The 25,000-nt window shown below is 40.3% G+C and overlaps 1 protein-coding gene across 2 annotated transcripts in view; it reads right to left on the minus strand.

The window, feature by feature from the left end:
- Window positions 1–25,000, minus strand: part of LOC138006489 (uncharacterized) — a 52,396-nt gene that overhangs the window by 3,372 nt on the left and 24,024 nt on the right. Inside the window, exons 1-9 of one of the 2 annotated variants that reach the window (XM_068852848.1) lie at window positions 20,750–20,958; window positions 18,988–19,085; window positions 16,956–17,201; window positions 16,229–16,349; window positions 12,946–13,110; window positions 11,389–11,460; window positions 9,532–9,690; window positions 2,351–5,573; window positions 1–1,520 (exon numbers count right to left, since the gene is read on the minus strand). The exon at window positions 1–1,520 is cut by the window's left edge and continues 3,060 nt beyond it. In XM_068852848.1, the coding sequence (XP_068708949.1) occupies window positions 965–1,520; window positions 2,351–5,573; window positions 9,532–9,690; window positions 11,389–11,460; window positions 12,946–13,110; window positions 16,229–16,349; window positions 16,956–17,201; window positions 18,988–19,085; window positions 20,750–20,936 (4,827 nt within the window). In that variant the 5' untranslated portion in view covers window positions 20,937–20,958 and the 3' untranslated portion in view covers window positions 1–964. Of the gene's footprint in view, window positions 1,521–2,350; window positions 5,574–9,531; window positions 9,691–11,388; window positions 11,461–12,945; window positions 13,111–16,228; window positions 16,350–16,955; window positions 17,202–18,987; window positions 19,086–20,749; window positions 20,959–25,000 lie in introns of those variants that run through there. The other variant, XM_068852847.1, reaches the window with a different exon arrangement.

Here is a 25,000-nt window from a genome sequence, read left to right on the forward strand (position 1 = left end):
CAGCACCATTTTTTGTACAAATAGAAACTCCATGCTACAGTTTAGAAAAAATGATGTGACGTTTCCCATCCGGTGAAAAAAGCGCCTCTTTCTTTCGTTTCCTGAGAGCCTTTACCTGTTTTTCACTGAAACGTAGGGCAAAGGACTGGGACTAGTTGCGCATGCGCCCTCTGTTTGGAAAGATGTTACATTTCCATTGAAAAACCTACTTGATAGAACCATCCATGCATTTTTTTTGCATGACTCTTTGACTAAAAAGCTTCCTTAGCAACCACTGTCTTTCTGTAGTTAAGTGCCACCCCCTTAACTCATTATATCCTAGTGGTAATCTCGGATTATTAATCAGAAATGCGTTCGGCCGTCACTTTGGAAGTAGTGCAAAGTCACTCACCAGGTGAGCGATCGTCATTTGCGCATGGGACGTATCAAAACCCAGATGCGCATACACTGTCGTAATTCAAGATGGCGCTGAAAAAGCAGACGAACGAAAACTGAAAATTTTGCTAAAGCTCACCCTAAGGACTGGATATCCAAGACTAGAAATTGCTTTCTCCTAATGTCGAACGCAATAATTCTTTCAAGCAATTAGGATTATAAAGAAAAACAGCAAATTTAAGCGATGCTCAATTGTCCTTTCTTGTTCGCAAGGGATGGAATAACCTATCTAGGCTTGCCGAGGCAACGCGTTTCAGTAGTTTCGGATGATCGGGGTTGATCAATGCCTCAAGTTAAATTGGTATATAACCAAGTTGCCGAAAAAACATGGGAAGTGGCCTCTGTCGGGCTCCAGGCTCCAGCTACAGTCGACGCTTTAGCTGTAAACATCGCGGAAATTTCTGGAGCCATATTCAACGTCGGGAAAAATGTGTCACCGGGCGAAGCTCGGGTGGAGGTCGTATCAGTTGTGATCTCAATAAGAGATCAAAGAGTTTACACTCGGCTCTCAAGTTATTCTAATACTCTTTCAACTTCGCTTCCTAAAAAGGCCACACATTTGACACGTGATCCGTTCGGCGTCATCACCTTCGACAACCTCATCGTGAGTCGTTTTGGAATGCGAGTTGTTTCCGTTGGATAATACTCCCTTACAATCAGTGGTATATTCAAGATCTTGTTCAGTCTTCCTTGAGAGTGTCGCATACTGCAATTTATCATCAAATGACATGTTATCATACCCTGAGAGTCTATTTGCGATCTCCGCGATTTCCAGCTCTTCCGGACTTGGTGGCTTCTTAGGGATATCCCGAGGGATTGAGGCCAAGAGTTCACATAGGTCGACATCACTCGAATCCATGTCAGTTTCTAGCCAATCATCAGGACTTGAACGCGCATGTCCTCTCTGGTCATTGTCCACAGTGTCAGATTTCTGCCGTCTTCGTTTATTGGTTAATTTGTCCTCGGATTCACTAATGTCCACGTTCTCAAAGGTCACGTGTTTTTGCGACTTTCTTTTCTTTCCAGGAAGACTGGGTCTGAAATCATCTGTATCCTCTTTCGACGAATCGCTGTTAGAAACATCTCTAAGAGAATTAAAAAAAAAAAAGAAAGTTATATACGCAACAAAATATCGCGTTTCAAATTGGTCAGAGACGAATGCGTAAATAGGTTACAGAGTGAACAAGAGGTTATAGACACGGAACACGGAAGTTGCTATGGAAACAAAGCGATGGAGTGATTTCTTTTGATTATATAATAAATAAAAAATTGTATGGACTTGCTTATGCATTTTGTGATTTATGGCCATTCGTGATGTTTTGAAAGTTCCCAAATTGTCCTCACCTATGGCTCGTGCAATTTTGAGAACTACAGAAATGAGCGAGATTGCCGTCGTCAGAGCAAAGAACTTTCAAAAGGAATGGAAAATAATGTGTTACTCCTACATTTGTTAGACATTTATAAGAAATAAATGAAATATATTTGAGACAAAGTAACTGGCATACACATCAACATGTATCGAACATTATTAGTAACACTTTAAGCGGATAAAATGATTGTGCAGAGATGGCGCAGTGATGAGAGCACTCGCCTTCCACCAATGTGGCCCGGGTTCGATTTCCATACTCGGCGTCATATGTGGGTTGAGTTTGTTGGTTCTCTATTCTGCACCGCGAGGTATTCCTCTCTCCTCAAAAACCAAGTTTACAGTGTTCCCAATTAGTGCTCCAGCGCTCGGACGACTAGATACTTAAAGTTCCCTTCCTTTTAAAAGATGACATAGTGCAAGTCATCGAAAGCAGTCTCTACTTAATTCTCTTTGACACGGTGCAATTCTTTTAAGAGATCATCTTCTTGATATAATGATCAGATAAGCCACATTTGGCAATACCAAAGTGTGCTCATACTTAATTACCTCTCGTCGCCTTCCGGTCCAACAGTGTTGCATCTCTTCATCAATATCTTTCTCACATCCAACTCATCCTCCATATTAATAACTTTGCCTTTAATCTTGTCCAGTTCGCTTTCCAGCTTCTGTCTGTACTCCATAAACCCCCAAATCTCGCTCTCAAGCCACGAAGTATCCTCGATATGAGAGAGAAGTTTACCCTTAAGCTGTTGTCGATTTTCTTCAATTTGATTTGGAATTTTAGAAGCACAATGGCAACAGATGATGAGGCCCTTCTCGCATTCCTCCAGCTCATCTTGAAGTTTCTTCCTCTGGGTCACTAGTATTGTTATCTCATCTTCCCTGAGTGCAAGTTCACATGAAAGTCGCGACAGCTTGCTTTCTAAATTATCGTACAGGGTGCAAAGATCGTTTCCTTCGCTTCGACCATCGTTGCTCGTTTTCCTTTCTCGAACTAATTCTTCTTTTAAGCGAGAAAGCAAACTCGATAGCTTCACCCTCTCAGCTCTGCAGAGTCGAGGTAAAACAGAGCCACTCTTGGAAGTGTCTACTAAAAGATTGGCACCAAATTCGTTCGTTTTACCATCCAACTCAGATTTAGCTTCCACATTTTCGTCGCCAGCATGAATTGGAAGTCGGCTTAAAGCGTCCTTTATTGCAAGTATCTTAGCTTTTAAGTCCTCGTGCACGCGTATAATCTCTGCCTTACTTTCCCTAATCGTGCTAACATCTGAAGGATTCAAAAAGCCTTCTTTGTCTGGAAGAAGGCGGAAAGAAAATGCAGATTTCCACGAAAATGTTTCACTGATTTCACTGCTTGCATCACTACTTGATTCTTCGGTCGGAGTCGAAGAGCCATTTATTAGTCCAACTCGAAATGGTTGTAAGCTCGTCTCCTCTAAACCAAGACAAGCCAACATTTTATCGACATATAAGTTCAGATTTCTCTGCAGTGTCAACAGGCCATTGATCAGATCTAGAATTTCCTTCTTCAAGTGATCAACTACAAGACTTGCCTCGCTGACCTTCTTCTCCAACGATCCTTTCTTTTCTCTCAGCTCTGTAAACTCCAACATGCCATGACCGATTTCCTCTCGCATGCAAATCGACTCGTTCTCAAGATCAGCAAGCCTCTTTTCCAAGCTGATTTCGCTTTGTCTTTGAGCACCTATTTCTGACCGAAGTTCACCTGCTTTCTCGGTGCAGAAGGAGGCGTGTGTCCCTTCGGTGGTGGCTTTAGATGACTTAAGATTAACTTCTCGAAGAAGACACTCATTTTCAGAGCGACACGCTTGAAATGCTTTCTCCACAACAGACAAGTTCTCCTCCAACGATTTCATTTCACGCTTGAGAATTTCGTTTTTCTCGGTCACTCTGAGGTTTTCCAGTCTTAGCTTATCGTTTACAACTTGTAGTCCATCGAGTTCATGCGCAATGTCACTATCGTGCATTTGCGACTCTTTGACCATTTCATCATTGCTCGTTTCCTCTAAGAAGGTACTGGAATCAACCGATTTAGCAGGATCTTCGAAATTTATTTCACCAATCAATAACGTTGATTCCGAAGATGCGCTCCAGTCTCCATTGGCGGCTTGTTCAACTTGCATGGCCTTGCTTGTTTCCAATTTGTTCAGTTCCTCCTGCACTATTGCCAGTCTTGCAACAAGTTTCTGCTCTGCTTCAGAGCATGTTGTAATTTTTTTTTTCAATTCGTTTTTGCATTTATTGCTTTCATCGAGCTCGCTTCTCAGCTTACAAACTTCACTGGACAAATCCACAGAATCGTTTCTGAGAGTTAAAATTTCCTCATCTTTCTTAAGCAAATCCCGTTCCAGTTTTAAAATGTTCTCTCTGAAGCATTTTAGTTCTAAGGAGAGGTTCGAGTTTTCCTTCCTCAGCTTTTCTAGTCTATCAGCAGTTCTTCCGGTGGAAGGACGAATAATCTTCTCCTCTTTGCGAATATTCGTTCTCTCTTTTATTCTACAGTTTTCTAACTCTAGCAACTGAACTTTTTCTCGCATGTCGATCTCCGCTTGTTTTGCAGCGAGCACTTTCCGCTGTGAGAGGAGAAGGCGTTCTTCCGCATCCTGAACAAATCCGCTTAATTCCCTGTTACGACATTCCGCGGCTCTCAGTTTGTCCGTTAAAGATTTTATACCATCGCGCATAGCACTTCTTGCACTCGTATCCATTCCTCTCACGGTTGAGTATTGCTGTTCCGCCTCTCGAAGCTTGGACTCCAGCTCAAAGATTTTTTCACCAAGTTGGCGAGTTTGCGTTTGAGCTTTTGTTAACTTCTTTGTCATCTCTTTGCAAAGTTCAGCACGGATCCTTCGTTCGTATTCTTTAACACTCAAAATTTTGACTTCTTGATCTTTAAGTTTGACTTCCAAATTAATAATTTTTTTCTCCAACATTTTCTTCTGGTCTTCAGAGAAGTCTGCCTTGTTTTCTCCGTCATTTTGATCTCTAACTTTTGACTTTTCCTCTTCTAGCTTCAATATTTTTAAGGCCAGTTCTTTGTTTTCGACAATTAAACTCTCTAACTGCTTTGTTATTTTCCTGCTCTCAAGCATTTCCGAACCAGTGTAAGAAGCCAACTTCAACTCACTTTGTTCAAACTTTTCTTCAGCTTGCTTCACTTTTAGCTGTAATTTTGCATTCTGTTCTTCCACATCTTCTGTGCGTTTTCTTTGCTCAAAGAGCTGCCCTCTTAGCATTTTTTCGTTTTGTTTAAGTACACTGATTGTTTTATCCTTTGTTTTAAGTTTATATTCTAGATCTTCCATGCGCGCTGACAGCACGCAAGCTTCAAATTCTCTCTCCTCCATTTTATCCTGTACTTCTACGGCAGTATTTTCCAATCTTGTTTTCCCGCTGAGGCTCAATTTCCTTTCGCTTCGTTCCAATTTGGTTTCATACTCAACAAGTTTTATTGATAATTCACTGTTTTCATTTTCGGATTGTTCGCACCGTTTTCGCAGTTCTTCGTTCTTTTCGTACAGCCGCTTATTCTCGCCTTCAAGTTCTTCCATTGTGTTTTCCAGGTGTGCTGCTAGCTTTTCACGACTGTTAGCACTTTCACTGGAGCTCTCAAGTACCACTCCTTCATCTACCGATGTTAGGCGTACGTCTAGATTTCTTGCTCCCGACAGGGGTGAGGAAGGGCCAAAGTCATCGCTTGACTGACTCGAACAATCACATTGAACTGGTGTCGCACTGCTTAATCCTAAAAGATAAAAACATAAAGAATGCAGCAATGAAAAATAACACTCACAAAAGGACCGTGATCTATGATATCTTAAAAGATGATCAACAAAAAGCATCAAAGCCTATCGAAATGGTAACTGCTTTGCAGAAACCACACAGAGACATTGTTCGTGGCCAAAACATGTTGATGTTTCGTCAGCGGCTCAAATCGCGTGGCTTGAAACGATTGGTGATTCCTGAACAAACGAACAAAATGAGTCTTTCTACATGCGGATGTGAAGCATGTTATGCGAGGTCGTACAATGGCGCAAAACATCGAGAGCAAAAACACAACACCACTGAAAACCGATAAAAATATATAACTGGTAGTGGGTCATGTTGGTGTTGTTATTTTCTGCAAGTCGAGAATTTCTTATCTCGACTTATAACTCGAGATGTCGACATGGATTAGTAAAGTGCGTTCGGCGCCCCACAGTATACCGCTTTGATTTGGGAATGCGGGCATTGCGATATGAGCCCGATGTCGAGGCATGACTGATTCCCAATGTAGTAGTAGTAGTAGTAGTAGTAGTAGTAGTTCTTTACTTAAACTCGGTTAAAAATGTTCAGATCGAGGTGATGTGTCGACCAGCCAGTCCAAGATGGCATCCAAACCTTAAATTCGCATGGCATCAATCACGATTGATACCCGCTAAACATATTATGGACATTCGTAAAAAGACATGATTAGAATGCGTCCTCCTTCGTCGGACCACAAAAATAAATAAATAAATAAATAAATAAATAAATAAATAAAGCTCATTCTTAACAGTGTAGCAAGATCATTGCCACCTGAACTTACGATCTTAAATTGGAACAGAAATACCCCCCCACCCCCCCTAAATCAAGGACGAGGGGCGTGAAGGCCAAAACGGGACATTCTTGGGGGGTGGGTTGGTCACAATTTTCCATTTTTAAATATGTTTAAGATTATAGTATAATGGCCTTCAATTTTGGACATTTCAAATGGAAAATGAAGAGCTCCCCAATTTCAATGATGCAAAAAATGGCGGGCTTGAACTTGCACGCGGATTCATAATTGATTTTGGGGGAGGGGGGTACTAATTTTTCATTTTATTTCGTCCAAAATTGTAGCTTTCTTAATTTTCACATAGTTGAATGGTGCCGGGAGCATCCAAAGTAGATCTTAGAGGGAATTATAGCAAACGAAGAATCCCCGAGTCACAATCTATAAATTCATTTTACTTGAAAAAAGAAAAAAAAATAGGACAAAAAGTACTTTACGGTGTTGGTTCAAATCTTACCATCAACATAAAACACGACAAAACATATTTGAATGACATGACCAACCAAGACGGAAAAATGTTTGATCACCCAACAATTTTAAAATTCAAAACATTTGCAATTTGGACAGGTCTGGTCGTTTATTAGTACCCACTTAACATTTTAAAAGAACTAAACAAACCAACAAACAAATATCATCGAAAGCAAAAAAGGTAACCATAGAAAGGCTTAAAGGGGGCTGAAAGTTTTGCCGAAAGTTTCAGCATAATGGCAATAATTATCCTCTGCTGTATTTAAGCTATATTGAACAGGAAACACACGAAATGCGTACAAATATACCTCGATATTCTGCTCATTTTTATTGGTAATGTTGGTTATTTGTTCAGTTGCTGAACCAATCACATTTTCCACCACACAAGTCACGTAAAACTGTCAGTATATCTCGCAAAACGTTTTTGTTTCCATAAATCCATAACTTCTTGTTTGCAGAACAAGCTGCAAATAATAATAGAGCGAGTTTCAATTGAGTGTAGTAAAACCAAAACCAAAGTAATTACTTTGGCCAATTAAAAAGGACGGAGACAATCCAGTAAACCAATCAAAACGCGAAGAAATTACACGTAGCCGCACAAAGCGCGGGAAAATGTGCACGCGCAAGCCACAATTGGTTTTGGTTTCACTTCTGATTGGTTGAAAAATTTATGCGAGAACTTTGAACCAATCGCTGAGTGAAGTAATGCAAAACCAATGCAATTCGCTTATTACTTTCGACACTTAATTGAAAACTGCTCTAATAATAATAATAATGATGATAATAATAATAATAATAGCTATTAGATAAAAAATGAATAAACACTGAATAAATAAGTAAAAAATTACGGAGTATCGTTACTGGTTTTGGTTTGTATTTTGACTTCTCTTACTCCGCGACAAGCCAAAACATCCAAAAACATATATAAACTTGTTCAGTTACGTCAGTTTATCTGAATAAAGGAAGGAAGGAAGGAAGGAAGGAAGGAAGAAAGGGAGTAGTAAGGATTTTGCTCTAGGCATTTTTTAAATATTTACACAAAAATCACTCCAGGGGCGCCTTCCATTTTACTGGGAAAATGGGAAGAGTATGCTGTTAAAAGGAACACAGGAGAATTTCCTTCAGTCAAAACGGAACGGGACAGGCGTGTTCCTTTTGCACTGAATCGCTTTGCTTTTCTTAAAGGCCCGGTTCAAACGTCCATCTTCACATGTGCCGAGTCTAATGCAAATTCGCATTAGATTCGGAACATGTGAAGTTTGACGTTTGAACCGGGCCTAAGGCAAATGAGAAAAAATTATCGTTTTCGCTCAGTTGCGTTAGATTCTGTACATGTGAATGCGACGTTTAAAACGGGCCTAAGACACTGGGCACTAACGAGGCCTTCCAAGGTTTTGCCGACAAGCGACATCGCTCCAAACTTGCAAACAATTAAATGTAGCGACAACGTTGTTCCAGATATCACACAGCCGACAGAACCTGATAATTCGCGACAGCGAAAATCCATTTTTAATTTTGACAAAGCGACATAGGAAGCAGTCGTGGCTCAGTTGGCTAGTGCGCGGCTTTCGGAGCGAGAGGTCCCCGGTTCGATCCTCGGTGACTTCAACTTTCCTCTGATCCGTATAGCTATAGCTTTAAATACCCGTAAAACGGAGCACTGACAGAGGGAGGGGGGCAAAGGGCGCACCGTCGGCTTCCATTGATACAAGCCTCGTAGCTGAAGAAACTACCGACGTTAAATAAAGTTACTTTACACTTTACATCTTTTCACTGTTATTTCGACAGCGACATGACCGACGAGGCCAGCATGACTCTAAATCTTCTCTTCTGTTGGTGTTACTATATTTCTTGTGCAAACCATTAAGATATATTAAACAAACCGTTATCAACACTTGACACACTTGCTATGCAGCGAGCATCTTATGTTTCTTTTATTTAAAATAAGACATGGGAGAAGTACCAAAGCGAGGCAACTGGTCGACACTGAAACACGAATTAAAAGCCGTGAAGCGTATTGGCAATGAAGGAAAATACAGCAAGTTTGAGCCTTTATAGCTTTAGCGATTTCTGTGATTTATGTTTACACTCTAGCCACTCTAGTGGTCGATCTTTTATTGAAAAGAAGCGGAAGTTTTACGGGCGCTTACGCTTTAAATTAAACAAAATTTACAGGACGAAAAAATTTAAAGCACGTTTAGCGAACATTCGTATTCTAGCGGAAAAGCGACAGCGACAATTGTGTTGCAGCAAAAAAACGACAGCGACATTTATCTCTAGCCAAATAGGCGACAGGTGGGCTGGAAAATGAGCGACAAAGCGACATCAGAGCCCCCTTTGGAAGGCCTCACTAACGATTTACAATAACAAACATGGCTTTCCGGATTTCCTTTAATTCATCAAGGAGCATGGCACGGGGGACGTAGTAGATGATGCAGGATTTTCCGATCATTTCAGCAAAAACGAGAATTTTAAGAAGAATACCTCTTTCTGTTTTCCCCGACAAGTCCGTTCCATTTGATTTACCACAAGAGCAACCGGGTTTTCCATACAAATGGAAAGCGCCCCGGGAGAATACTTACACCCTATCTCCTTTAGGAGAAAAAAAAACGAAACACTTGAGGAAACGAGGAAATTAAAATGTGGTGGAAAATAGAGATACCTGTATAATCGAACGTCTGCACGTCAAGAGTTTTGATCCGGGATTCCATATCAGCTTTGTCCAATAGCAAGAGGCAGTTTAAGAGGGCCTTATCCATAAGCACGTGACATAATGACTGCTCTAATTTAAGTGGGTCGATCTCCTCTGTAGTCTCAACGCCTATGAAGAAAACAACGAGAGAAAACCTTTCATTATTAATTGTAAATGTACTTACCAGCTGCCGCATAAACTGGGTTCGACGGTATATCACGTGCAAATCACTACAGAAGGACTTTGACTAATCAATCATTCGCTGCCCTAGGTGGCAGAGGCTTTTCTCACGTAGTTTTCTTTTTTCCGGTGATGATGGTACCCGGCGTTCGCGAAGAAAAATGACTTTAAAGAAAACTATTTTTTTTCACGAAAAGAACGATGAAAGGCGAGTTGGCCCCGTTGCGGTGGATAACGACAGACTTCACTGTCAAAGTTTAATTTATAGCTAGAAATCCCAAGAAACGCCAAGAAATCCCAAGAAACCTTCTTCATGTACTGAAATATGGCCCCAAACAAGGAACAGAAAAATCTCTGACCCCCCGATTTGATCCGCATTACAATACTTTAAAAAATCTGATATACTTTATCACTATAATAACCGCGGTCTGCTCCCCTATGGCCTTGTACCTCATCAGCTGAAACATTTGTGATCTTATCCAACGTAGTAGCTACAATCCCTGCTCCCCTCAGACCTTCTCCCTCTTTCCTAATACGGGCCCATTTTCATGACTAGTGCCAACACCAAGACTGATTTCCCGGGATTTCTAGCACTGCGAATTACACTTTTTAAAATAGCTAATTCAGTCAGTGTTTAGCGACTAACTTTACCCTTTCAATTTACATGCTGCACGTTCTATTGCTTTTCATTAACATTTGCAATACCAGACCCATGGCCTGCTCCTGTCTGGCCTTGTAACGCTGCCGATCTGATCCGAATGTTCAATACCCATCCAGGTCAGAGATTTTTTCCCTCCATGTCGACCCATTTCCACACTAAACCTTAGTAACGCTCAGATGAACTTTCTCAGATTCTAATTTGTTCAATTAGTGGTCAACTTGTATCACACATTGATAGTCATTGGCCATTCTCAAAGGAGATTACAGACTCATAAATCATTCCTCCAAAACAAGTTAATGAAGAACGTTCATTATCTAAGCAGAAAATAACCAACCAAAAAGGTGTTTCTATATGGAAAGCCATAACTTTCTTAAGTATTCTTTACTCTCTTAGTCTTGAAAATTTGTATTGTGGTGTGATTTTGTCATTATGTGACGAGGTTTGATGGTTACGTGTTGTGTTTCCGTCATGATCTGTTGAGGTCTTCCGTTGACGTGCTGTGTTAACTTTACATTTTAATGATGTGGTGAGGTTCTTTTATGACGTCGAGTTTCTTCCTATTGTTGATTATAAACACAGCACGTCAAAAAAAGACCTCAACACAACACGCAACCAGCAAAACTCGTCACATAATGACAGAACCTCACCACAAAAAAACAAAACCATATCACATAATAATGTTGTCAAAGTACACTATGACAAGATTCCAAAACATCAAGAGAAAACTTCAAGAACCAAAAGAATAAAGATTACATCAGAACGTTATGGTTTTCCATACGTTTCTTTGATCGTGGTGAAGTTAGAGACAAGTTTGAGGACACTATTCAAACCGAAGAGAAAAAAGAAAATCCCAGATTTTCATTAACTTAAATTGGCAAATTACTGGGAATGATTCCCATACATGGCGCTTACCCCATTTTTGTTACCCACAATTACCCGTAAACAAAGCATATGACAGCCCTCGGGTATGCAATATGCTAACATACCTGAACATGAGGTCTGAGTTTCCACAAGGTGCTTTAGAAGCTCATACAGTCGCTTTTTGTACTCTTGTAGACCTAAAAACGATCACGAAGTTTAAGGTGTGATTTTGACAGGGAAAATAGATTTGAAAAGCACAGCTTCCACTCGTTAGGGAAGACTTATATCCCTTACTTGAGATACGAGATTATATATTAGTGAACTTTTTGCAATATTAAAACTTACTTTACAAGTACTTTTTTGAGCGGTTTTCTTAAGTAAAGCAGTCACATACCAATAAGACGCGCAGCTGACGGAAAATAAACGGTAACCTTTACAACAGGAACATCAGAATGGTCTCTTGTTGACATGGTTCTTTCAAAGACTTGAAACAATTCACTTTTTCGTCGATTAGAATCTTGAAAGGATTTTCCGTTCTTTCAGTCAAATATGGTTTGTATACAATGATGCAACAAACATGCCACACAGCGAATGCCAGACAGCGACTGTGTCAGTTTGTTTCGCATTCAGACAGGATGATAAACACGAATTAGTCCGCATGAGGTCGAAGAATGATGTCCTAATCGTTACATTCAGTTTATGGTCACTGGTTTTCCACCCTGCGCCAAGCCGAGTTTTTCATTTTATCGGATCTTCTGGGTTTTTGCCTCTTTCAGAAAGCTAGCACTGGAATTAATTTTACGTTGCGTCCACGAAGTATTGATACAGTTTGACGTCATTTCTGGTGTAACAAGATAAGCTGAAATTCTCAAACTTATGCCAAACTTGTCAAAGCTGATATGAGTATCATTGTTATTATGACGGTACAAGCGAAGATAAATCAACAATCATAAAAAGGGGAATTAATTCGATAAGATAAAAGATGTCATTGTTGAACTCTTTTACATTTTTGCTTTATGATTTGTTGACACTGGTTGAGATCACACTTGGATTTTTTACTGTGTTAAAAGGAGTTAATTATGGTAACAAGGCAAGATGTCGGCTAAATAAACAAAGTTTAGATAAAGGCGCGATAAACCAGATCGATTCAGGAAGTCTCACTTTTGTACACTTGCTATCATCCTACCGCCTTTCCCAACGCGACATACGAGATGTGCATTCAAAGGGGTGACTTTCTTTTACCATGGCGTGACCTCAACCCTAGTTCTCCTTCCAAAGCAGAAAGACTACGGCTCATGTACAGCGTAAGGTTTCAAAGATGCTGAATAATGATTTGAATGGAACGTATGCGTATTCACCATTTACTGCGATAGAAACTTTCCAAAGCGTGGTAGGAATGACGAAACCTAAGGTTGCATGACAGGCACCGTTTTACGTCATAGGCGGTCAACTGCTCTAGATACATTTAAGATTCCAATAATTCCCACAAATAAACTTCAGGTAGGTCTTCGGCTACATCATTTTGAAGCGCCGTGTTTCTGCTAGTTTGGCTAGGTGAGTGATTGGCCACCAAGAACGCCGCCAAAAAGGTCTAAATAAAGCGCCACAAAGAACTGCGCAAAACCTTAATGAACCGCTCGCCTGGCTGTTCATTCAAGGAAGAGATGGAAGATAGAACTAACCTTTTTCGCTCTCGTCGAACTTTGCGTCCAATAATCGGGAAAGAAAGCCCAGTGAGGCCGAGTCTGTGGTTCGCTTCAATCTGCAAAGCGTTTCTCTGACGCGAAATAGTTTGCGCTCGTACGACGATTCAGCTTTGGAAACGCCACCCAGCAGCTCGCCATGTCCTGGTTGGAGATAAAGAAAACACGAGATCGGAAAGACATGTTTGCAGTACAACTGATAAATCGGTTACGTACAACATCACTTGCGCTGGCTGAACTCGTCGAGAATTTGAGCTATGTTGTAGAACTTGGCACGACAATTTCTTGAGTGGTTATTGGCTTTTGTTTAGAGTACAAAACCACGAGAACTTTCTTTAATTAGCATCTTTTATCACATTTTTCTCTTTTATACGTGAACACAAAAATAAACAAGTAACCTACAACAGGTGGGGCTAAACTGAAATCAGCGGGTGACCTTGTTTCCCACAAAAAGCTCTCTGTTAAGACAAATTGGGATTTATGAACTATTGGCCAAAATGAAATTTCACCTTTCTTTGCCTTTAACACTGGAAACGCGCATATTTAAAGGCTTTCTGTTTCGATTTACGAACATTTTATAAATTAGAAGCATCATTAAGTTCATGAGCGAGATGTCACGCGCGAGTAAGACTCCAATACTGGGCCTCACGCTTGGCAAGTGCGGTTAATAAGCGGAAGTCTTCTCTGATTCGTGAAATACCGGAAAACTGACCGCTCCATATGCTAAACAAGCCTTAGCAAAGCTTTCTCTTAAAATATCTAATTTCTGAATTTCGGAAAAAAATTAAAGCAACGCGGAGATTACTTCAGTTCGAAAAGCTCTACAGAAATCGACATCTCTCGGCAGTGGAAATACGTAAAATTCCGAAAATAAGCCCCGGGGCTTATATTCTTTGAAGGCCCTTTTCGAGGGGCTTATTTTTGGAAGGGCTTATATACGGAGGGGCTTATCTACGTTTCCAAATCGATTGGGCTAGCCCTATAGTTGGAAGTAAATTCACTGTTTTTGCTTTGTTTTACTTTGTATTTGAGGGCAATTTTCCAGGTACAAGCTCCCGGGGGGCGTACATTTGGTGGGGCTTATACATGGAGTGGCGTATTTTCGGAATTTTACGGTATAGTGTTTGTTCGCATCTGCAAAACAAGCACTTCAAACCGGGTTTTTCAGAGAAGACGCTCAGTTCGGCCTTACATTAATTAGAAATAGAAGTACTTTGGATTGGCAGCGGACACGCATTCAAAATGACGCGCCATTTGATGTCCAAGTTGTTGCACTCCGCCTGATAACTTTTGATCACGGATAAAGTTTCAGACGCTATGAACTTATTAGTTGACTCCATTCCTATCCTTTATTGATTTTTTTTGTCACGCAAGTCGCATTAAGGTAATTGCGCACAATGGTTGATTTAACGTACTACATCGATCAACCTTAGAAGAACAACAAAATCGCGAGCCTTTTACATGACGGAAAAAACTCAGTGAAAATTTACTCGCTCGTCTCGCGGGCTCAATTCTCGATGGCTTGACAACTCGAAAACCAGGAACATCTAACAGCAACGACCAAAGGCTATAAAAAACCTACCTTTTTTCGAAATTAAAATAACATGACGTCATTAACATATTTGTTTGGCGCGAAAACTACTTCGAATTCACGTAGATTACATTGACAGCTTTCCATAGAACGTGATACTATCAAGGAACACTGTTGTCAGTTTTTATAAAGGGTGTTTTTCTGCTTTTTGGTATAGTCTTTTGAATCCGCATAAAGCTTGTTATGATCAGGGATTAAGACCAGTTGGACAGAGAAAATAACACTTTAAAATCTAATCCACTTTGTGTTTGTCAGTTAAGTTGTTTATTTTAATCGTATGAATCTCCTCCGTAAGTCATAAAGAAAACAGCCACCCTACTGAGACAATTTAAGCTTAAACTTTTATACACTATTAACCCTTTGATTACTATCTGGCAAAAATATGTCCAGCTTTATCTACGGTCCCATCTACCCCTTGTGACGTCATCACTTTTAACGGTCAGGAACAGCTTTGTCCACTAACTTGTGCAGGGAGAAGAGATCTTTCAAACTATACCAGAATGAGCACAATTCAGTCAAGGAAACTGGAGAAACGGCCAAAAAAACCATGTAAACTGACCTGAAAATCTCCATGAAAAGCTTGCTCCATTACCCACCTACCTTTCTGAGCACCTAATTCTAAGATGATTAAAAGGTTTCTCAGAAACTCTTCCCACCAAAATAAAGCCTACCAAATGCCCAGCAAGTTCAAAAAAAAAAAAAAAAAATGAGGCAAAGAAAGCGAAAAGAGAGGGAAGGAGAGAAAGCGAAAAGTGAAAGTCGAAAGTGTTGTGCTACTTTTAAACCCAAAAACTGTCGAAATTTTGTTTTCTGTGCATGCCCGAACTTTGCAAGCGCTTATTTTGCACCTGGCTGAAAAGGCCGCCGAGTGTACAACCTGGAAACGGGTTTGTAGCGAGATTTAGCTCTTAAACAGCACGAAAAGGACCAAAAAACCCCTCAAATAGCTTCAAAACGTGTTTTTCGGCCAAATCTCTAGTAGCCAAAGGCTTAAGCCGAGAAATTGATCATTCCACAGCAACCAATCGTCAAAGTGTAGGCAGTGTGAAGCTAGAGAGTAGTTGTAAGAAACAGAACTTCAGCTATTTATAACAAGACATCAGTGAAATGCGTTCGACTGATGCTTTCTTTACTGAAAACAAAGTTGTAGTCTCATTTTTTTTCTGGGAAATTTCATCTGAGCAGCCTTGATATCGAGTTATCGACATTGATTATGTGCAAGATTAGGTCTCAGTAAAGCAAGCTTACTGGCCGATGGGAAAAGTGATGCATAAATATTTCAAGGACTCACTGCAGGGGGGATAACGAAGAATTATGATTCAGATCAACAGCATTTACGTGAACGCAGATTTCGAAGAGTAGCTCTTGTTTACTGGCCTATGAGAGAACCATGCTGGGTGGATTGTCTAAGATGCAATCACACGACACCGGTTATTTATTTATCTCATGGTTTTCTAGACAAGCGCTCTCAAACAAGATTAGAAGGGCATGCGATACCGGAAAACTGAAAACCATCGTCTACCCTATTTTAAGGTGTGGATCGGAACAATGTTGCCTGTTACAGAATCAGCGATCGGACACTCACTGGGCGATTACTGCAGAGACAGGTTATGTAACACGCTTGATGCCCTAAATGGAGGAATTAATAGGATGTAATCCTCTCTCCCTTACCTTGAGCCAATAATCTGCTAGGTCTTTCAGTCTTTACTTCAGAGTCAAGCTTTTTCAGCGCTAGATTTCTGCCACTGTCCTCCTCAGAAAGACTGCTCTTAGCGAAGAAATATTCTGTTAACTGGCGAGAAAAATGAAGGCAATCGACATTGTACCAAACGAGGCCATAATGTACGAAGCTAAGGAAACACCAGACTGTCGGAAAGGAGAAATATACGAGCTCATGCAGAGAGAAGACGGCAGAAAATCGTGGAACCTCTGCAGTCAGCTATGAAAATAACTAGTTTTCTACTGGGGAGAAAGTAAAGAATTTCCATGGATTTTAGTTCAAGCGATCAGGCAAATCGCAAAATCTCTTAGATTGCGATCTTGCAGAATCAGTGAATAAGGCAGCGTTTACACGAACGCGGTTTCACATCGACACGGTTTCATGACTTCGAAACCGCGTCAAAATCGATGCGGTTTGGAAGTGTTTACACGGAACCGTTTTCGTATAAGTCAGCGCTGCACTACGCGCTACATTCACTATTTTGAATTGAACAATGCAAATTTCGCGCCAAAACAGCAACCATAGTCAAATTGATGCTCGCGGTTTCGCTGTTTACACGACAGATGAAACCGCAAAACGCTCCACTTTTGGGTTCAAATCGATGCGGTTACAAATGAAGTTACAAATGAAACCTCAGTTCGATCCTACAAGCAAGGTATTGAAGTGTGATAAACTTACCTCCAAGAGTGTCTCCGCGCTATGTAAAAGTAAATCTTTATCTGTGAGGTTGTACAGTTTACTGCTGGTTAAACCCTCTGCTAGTCCAGTATCACCGATTCTTAGCAAATCCTCCAGACCGTAAAACAGCTCCATAGAGACCAGCTCAGCAAGTAACACCGCCTTGGTCTGATTTTTGAGCGCTACCTCCTCCAACGTCACAGGAAAATGAGTTTTCTCTGTGGTCTCACGAGAGCTCGAAATTACCTGTGATGGAAAAAAAAAAGAGTCAAACACTCGCAGTTAGGAGACAAACGTCTTGAAATTTCACACAAAAATACGTTAGAATCAAGTCTGGAAACAGCAAGGAACCGACGGAGAGCTACGCTATTAGTTGTTAACCTGTCACAAGGCCCAATCAGTTTAAACTTCGTTTTTATGTCCCTAAATGTTTTCTTACTCCACAACGCAAGAATACTTAAGCATGATCGCAAATTTAAACCTTTGCCGGCGTTTCTAATTCCAAGGGTAAGAATTTGAGTAGGATATGGCTGCAACGGAACAGCTCATAAAAAAAACATTGCAAAATGCACCTAAGATGCTTATATCTTTTCAAGCAGTGGCCTCCTGGACAGCTGTTCTCGTGCAAACGTGAAACGATGTTAACTTATCAGTGTGTAGTTAGATCAAGAGGGTGCTTAGACTAAAGACGAACTTGTTAAAGGATTAACCTCTGACACTCAAGTCATTACTCGATCTAGCACGAAACTGCTGAGAAGGTATCGTTCTGAAAAAAAAAAAAAAAACATGATTCTATCTTCTACCAGTCCATAGTGAGGCACACTCAGCGAAGATAAAAAAGTGACAAGGCTATTAGATAAGACTGCACTAGCTACATAGCTGTTAAACTGTGCTTCATGCATCTAGAAAGATTTACAGTAGACGATTATCGAAAATGAATTCACCGGAAGGAGGATTCCCCAAGAACTCCTTACTGTTTGGATTCATCTAAGACTTAAAAGCACAGTTTAAGTTTCTTCCAGAAAAGTATTTTTCTTAAAACGTAATCGTTGTTAAAATGAGAAAAAAAAAATAAAGGTCGAATATCATAATCTCAAACGTTTGCCAATTTTGCTAATTTCCTATCCGAGTACAGTATCAGGCTAGCCAGTTGAGACAAGTCACGTGCCTCTAATTTAAATTATCAGGTGATGACATCAGCAGACACAAGTGAACAGATCTCGATGCAAAGGAATTTAATTCAGCTGGCACCATTTACTAGAAATCGAATGCAAGGTCATTCGATTTAGTCTTGACAAAATGTAGCACAAAATTTTGTGCTAACCCCAAAAGGGCTAGCACACGTCCGCACGCTCGAAACGTCTGCTCATAACTCTTTTACAATACTTCAATCCTTGGTAAGTAAAGTAAAGGCACTTTATTTGACGTCGGTACTTCCTTCAGTTTCGAAACTGGTATCAACGGAAGCTGACGGTGCGCCCTTTACCCTCTCCTTCTGTCAGTGCTCCCTTTTACGGGTATTTAAAGCTATAGATACAAGGATCAGAGGAAAGTCGAAACAGACGTTTAAGTCAACGAGAATCGAACCGGGGACCTCTTGCTCCGAAAGCCGCGCACTAGCCAACTGAACCACGGCTGCTCCTCGCGAAATTTCTCGCGATTCAATCTCAACCAACGAAGCACCACCGTTTCTTTAGAGAATATCCCCTTCATTTGCGGGTAACTCTTTTTATTATTTTATATCACCATTCCTTCAGTAGATATAAATGTACCAGCAGTCAGAGCTGATACAACTTACTCTACGATGAGAATCGTGCCATTTCTGTTTTACCAAAAGATTTACGGTCCTATGTTGTGTTTTTGTAACCGATGTTCACGTCGCCTGAAAATCGACAGCTCCAATTGCTGACAGGTCTGAGTGCAATGTTTTCACAGCCTCAATGAACATTTACTTTTCATTATGCGTGTTCTTATCTCTCTAAGAATGCAAAATACGCAAACTCAAGTTGCCGGCGCATTGTCAACCTCTTACCTGCTTCTCCGTTTCATGTTTTGACTGCGAGTCTCTTTCGGCTTCCAGTGCCATGATATAACTTTCGTATTCGGACTTTTGTCTTCTCCACTCTCGTTCTGATGAAGAAGAAAAAAAGGATACAATCAGTTCACTTTTCAAGTATTACGGCAATAACTAACCTTAAAAGAATCTTGAAAATGCCTTTGGCTTAATTCTTCTGTAATTTGTCTCGATCTATCACTACAGCAACGGCTGATTCACTTTTTAATTGAATCTTTTCGGGCAAAGTGAATCCATACCTTTAATCGTGAAATCTGGAGACCTGCATCTATCTCTTGAAGAGAGGTGTCGAATAAAAGCTAAACAGAATGTTAAAACACTTAAGTTGTCTGTATCTTTAACACCAAACTAAGGACCAATTGTCAGTTCCTCAAAACTCAACAAAGAGGTGAAGAGGGACATCGCGGATATGTTTTGACATGAAACAATTCCAAATACGCGAAACGTTGTCAAAGCCAAAAAGGAGGACATCGCTGATGCGAGGTTTTGCGAAGTTTTGGACAACCCAACGCTTGTAAGTGAGGCATTACAAAAAATAACATGATTATTGTTTTCAAAGAAACCAAGTAAAGCTAATGGCTCAGGGCACTCATTTATCAACCAACGCGTCTAGGAAATATCAAATTCTGTCGGCGGCGGTTTCCTCAAATTCCGTCAACATTATCGACATCACACCGTTACTATTGTCACCACCAAGCGCTAGAAAGAAGGAAATATAAGAAGAAAACGTAAGCGTGGTCCAGCAGTATTATGACAGTGGTCTCTTCGATATCATTTCTCGCGTGCTCCTGTTGCTAAGCACACGAAAGGATCGAGGAAGGTCAAGTGCTACCCAAAAATAGCGTAGCGTTATTGGTGATGAGTGATAACTGATCTTTTAGCTTGATTTAAGGGGAAAACAACAAGGTCATCTGGCGGAGAAGAATGAACAATTACACCCGCCAGAGAAGTTGGTTGCAAAAGGATCACCTTCCGGCTTTTGTAACTATTTGTCCTAAAAGGCTACACTATTTCACACGATTTCTCTTCAAGGCCCTAGACTTGATGATAAATCTATTGTAGAGTGGCATTGCCAGGACCACCTGTTTTCCGGTTTAAGATTGGAAGTTCATCGTGATAAACGGTGTCAGTTAAGATTTTTGTGTCGAAAAAAAGACGCTGGCAACAGTAACGACATGACTGGCACTGATCGGCATTACACGTCGAAACTATTTGAATCGACGTCGGGAGTGCTACTCATATTTGTTTTAAGTTATCTTGAAAACAAAGGCAGGGATTAAGACATACTTGTTGTTGGTGATTAAACAGCTTGTAGCTTTGTTTGCATGGTAAGCGTGAGATTTGACCTTGAAACTGGGGCACAAGACGTCTCTTGCACCGTTGTTGTAAGAGTGCATTTGAGCAATTCCATACGGGAAAATTCTGGCCATTCCACCCCCACCCTCCCGCCGAAAATGAGGAAGAAAAGAGAAAGTACGCATGTTTTTGTTGATTCTATACCCCGCCCGGCTCAATTCCGAAACGAAGCCCTCTACAGCCCGCAGGTAAGTAGCGGTTTTACAGGGTACCCATGAGAATATCCCATTTGAGGATCTATTGATAAGTGGAACTTCTACGGATTAAAACCGAATTACTCGCCAAATCGAACAACATGCGCAGCGCCCTCAGCGGCAGCCTAGCCTTGCGAAGTCTAAATCTATTGTCTCTTAGCGTTCCATACCTTTCGCCACGTGTGCCAAAGTTTCTTTCTTCCTATTAGCATCACGTTTACTTTCCTGAAACTTACTTCGAGGAACACTTTCATTTCTCTGAAGACGAAATGGAGCGGAATGAAAAAGGATTGGCAGTGACTCTTTACGCTCCATAAGCTGCATGCGCGTATCTTTGGCAATAGCTTCTAACAGCATGAAACATGTGCTTCACAGTGAATAAACCCCAAAAATGCATATAGATAAGCTAAGCCGTTAATGGTTTTGAGCAAAGAAATTCGCAATCTACAAAATCCGATTCAGGCACCTTATACTTTCAGATAAAAAGGTTCCAACAGCAGAAGTTTCTGCTTTAAAGTGATTCAGCAATTTGTTCTCTGAGGAGTAAAAGCTAATGAATGTGAGCTCAACAACTGTTTTGTAGTAAGTTTTTACAAATTTGCGAAAAGCTATTAAATCCCACCGAGATTTAAGCGGACGTACTCAAAACACACTTCCCAATTGGATCAAGGCTTTGTTCCGTGATCCACACAAGATGATAAGTCCCGGGATAAGTCATAAGAGGATTTTACCGGTTTCCGCCGAGCAAGAAGTTGAGATGTCTTCTGTTGACTCGAGAGATAATTTGCGTGAAGCTCAGGCTACAGTAATAGGTAAGGTATGAGTTTGTGAGAGCATAAACAACATTTGACTTATTTCATAAACTGAGAAAGGGAAGAGGAAGTACTTTGTCATCATTGTGTGATTTGTGTCAAAGTCACGCTTGTACTTTAGCCACTCTGATTGTATCAACTGAAAATTCCGGCCTCGAGACCCAATGAGGAACCATTCTCCATCCACCGTTTGACACCGTCTTATTTGTTGTAGGTGTTTCGCCTCGCGCTTGACTTATTGCCGGCATATTTTGGTTTTGTAGCTTTTTTGAGAATTGAGTGGCCGGCTGTTTTCAGGGGCCAACGTTTACGGTCCCATTTTGATAAGATTTCAGAACATCCGGTTGAGAGCGTCAGAAAGACTGAGCCAGGCTTATCTCAAATGGAATTTGAATTATATGTTTCAATATGCAATTGTCTTACTTGATTTCATAGTACGCGGAACTAGATCAAGGCATATATACTTTAATAAGCGATCAGCTAAACTGCAGAATACCCGGCCGATGGTTAATTTTTTGAACGATATTGACCATTATCTCTCCTTCAGGGTTAAATTCTAGAAAACCAATCTTTTCTTTTTTTTGACTAAGATTACGAAAAACTCTTAGCATAGAAAAAAAAATTCACGAAAAGAATATGCCACATAAAATTTGAATCTCAAAGGTGTGTTACTGGCACATTGCGTTTGAAACTTTTTGCGGTTGAAAATCTCAAATGTAATCTCTGAAAAGTCGAGTGGGTTTCTCTGAACAACCTCAAAGTATGGAATAATCCAGTATTCTGTAGAGAAGCCAGGAGGAATTACGTGCTCTTTTAAGCAAAGGAACAAAATCCAATAAAGCAAGTTGCATACAGATAGCTATTTAAGGAAATGCCGGAACCTTTTCCATTTCCTTAAAAAGAATCTCGAAATTGAGGCGGTGACCAACATATATCCGCTGGGTTGTATCGGAAGGGGTTCTGTTGAAAGTAAATTCATAATTTGTAACATTAGTAAGAAATTTGTTACGATTTTTTGATTGGCACAAATAACTGGCACCACGTTTTCAACCAATACGAACTCGAGCAAAGTCAGTGCGTGCACGCGTCGTTTTTCCCGAGCTTTCATCTGCTTTGCAGTATTATTGACTTCTCCGGTTAGGATTGGCCAGCAGTCATAACTTATGTTTTGGTTTTAAACGTGTTCTCAACGGCTCATCGATTGCAAAGAGACTTTGGCCCCGTGACTCAAAGTGTTTGAAGCGATTGTCGTGGCAAAATCAACAGCTGCATGTATTCCTTTTTCACCTAAGTTCCGGAATCGCGTAAAATCACAACAACAACAACAACAACAACAACAACAAACAACAACAACAACGCATGTCGTTTTAGATCACAGACCCGGCCATTTTGCTTGTACTGAGTTGCAGTTGGTAATTTAGTTTAGAATTCTCAACCTAACTCAGTGTAGACGAGACCTTATTGGGTTTTAGATCTACTGACGCTTTTTAAGTCTATGAAAGAATTTATTTCTTCAAAGCATACGTACACATCATTAATGTTTTTCACTGGCGCAGAAAAAATAGCATGGCTTAACCTTGGTGAAGATGTCTATAACGAATATTAATAATTAATGTCTAAGTTAGGGCACTCGTGAATTGTCAAGAATATAAAGTAGTTAACTGATAATCTTTTACAATACGCCCTTCAAAGCTGATTAAATATGCCATGTATTTGGTAGAATTCGTAAAACAACACCCATTCGCTTAAGATTATTCGTGAATACTAACTGAATCCTCCTTAAGCTACTTAGAGTTTCACGAACAGATCTCTCAATCAGTAACGGAAACCGAAATTTGATTATCTCTCGCTAAATGCCATTTAACTGTCTAGCACTGCAAGTATTATTTTCGAAACGAAAGTATTCTCGTGAAAGAACCAAGTATTCTCTTTGAAAGCTTTTTAAAAGTTACTTATTTGAACATAGTTTGCATCATACGTTCTCTTTGTGTGGAATATATGAATAAAGAAAGCGCGAGTGGAACTAGGGCTTAGATAAGGCCGGTTGATCATTACAGAATCTCCTATAATTCTTGATGAAAACTTGGGTTCATGAAATATAGGTGACAGGGAGAGACTGTTGGTGACAGTAGCCCGGTTTACATCAAACGTGTATTTGTGTGCTTAGCTGCCTGGCCCTTGAATCAAACGAGGGTGGAGTTGACGTGTCTTTTTTCATATGGATGTTTTTCTGATTCGATTCTGATACAAACTACTCCGCCAAAGCTGAACGTTATTTTGCTAAAGAAAGCGTTACACTTAGTGGTCAGTAGATTAACTAAGGCAAATCAAATCTCTACGTGGATGAGTGAGCAAAGTACAACCGAGGGCCGCGTTTTCTAAGCAGTAGACATGGTACATTACAATGAATCATATATGACATACCAACAAAGTTTTGATTCGAGAGGGACCGGAAGTGCTCAAATTGCACAAGTTAAAATTTGAGAATGAAAATAACGAAGCAATTGCCAGTTTAGCCGTGAAAAGGTAACCGCTGTTCAGCCATACCCGTAAATGATTAAAGGCGCTCGAATATGTTGTAATTAGAGCTGAAAAATGAATCGTCGGAAATGTGTAAAATGCAATCCTATGTGTATATCGGCTTTCACCGCTTCCCTTGTAAATTTAAGGCTCCTCGATCGTCTAGTTTCACGAGGCAAGTTGCAATAAATCGAAGAAAGGGAACTTAAATGAACTTGTAACTATGGGCAAATATAAAAAAGAATGGTTGTGTAATTCATTGAAACAAGAGTAATTAGAAGGGTAGTGACGTCTTATAATGTGAGAGAAAATTTGTTTTAATTAACGAAATCAAAGCAGCATGTCATGCAGGTATGCGGGTCAAACCACCTATGAAGATATATTGAATGCCACTTGTTTTTTGTAGTGTACTATTTACCATAGTAAAGTGGGGTCTAATCATGAAACCTCAACCTCAAAATAATTCCTATGAAGGATATAGCGAAAACGTTGACCGGCACAAAAAGATACTGCTGCGGGCAAAAGGGCGAGTGTTTCAAACGCTACTGAAAGTACAAAGGGAAGCTCAGATATTTGGTCACGCATAGGAAACGGAGTATCGACAATAGTATTTTTAATGAAAGCAAGCTTAGATTGAAATACCTCCCAAAAGATTTAAGGCCGATAGAGGTGGCATTTAGCTAGAAGTGCGTGTTGTTTGCCACAATTGCAAAATCACTGAAGCAATGCTTGATTGATTGCAGGCGAAGTATTAAAGAAGCACTTAGAAATGTACAGTATAGTGTTTAATTTAGTCCAGCTCTCTGCATGGGTGCCGAGTATTGTTTACATAAAATACTATTAAGCACTATCTTGTTTTATGTTTTTCTTCACGCAGTATGAATAATAGAAAGGAAGCGCGACTATTAGGCTTCTTCCCTTGCCGAAAACCACAACAGTCTTAAATCTGATTAAAGGTGCTGCCAAAGGTTCTTCCAAAAGTGTTACTAAACATGTTTTAAAGCCATAAATGGCCATAAAAAGCCCAAATGCTCAACTGGTGAAGTATTCTGTCGCATTATCAAATTTAAGGCCATGATTTTTTGATAA

Source organism: Montipora foliosa, chromosome 6 (assembly GCF_036669935.1).
Source record: "Montipora foliosa isolate CH-2021 chromosome 6, ASM3666993v2, whole genome shotgun sequence".
Classification (NCBI taxonomy): domain Eukaryota; kingdom Metazoa; phylum Cnidaria; class Anthozoa; order Scleractinia; family Acroporidae; genus Montipora; species Montipora foliosa.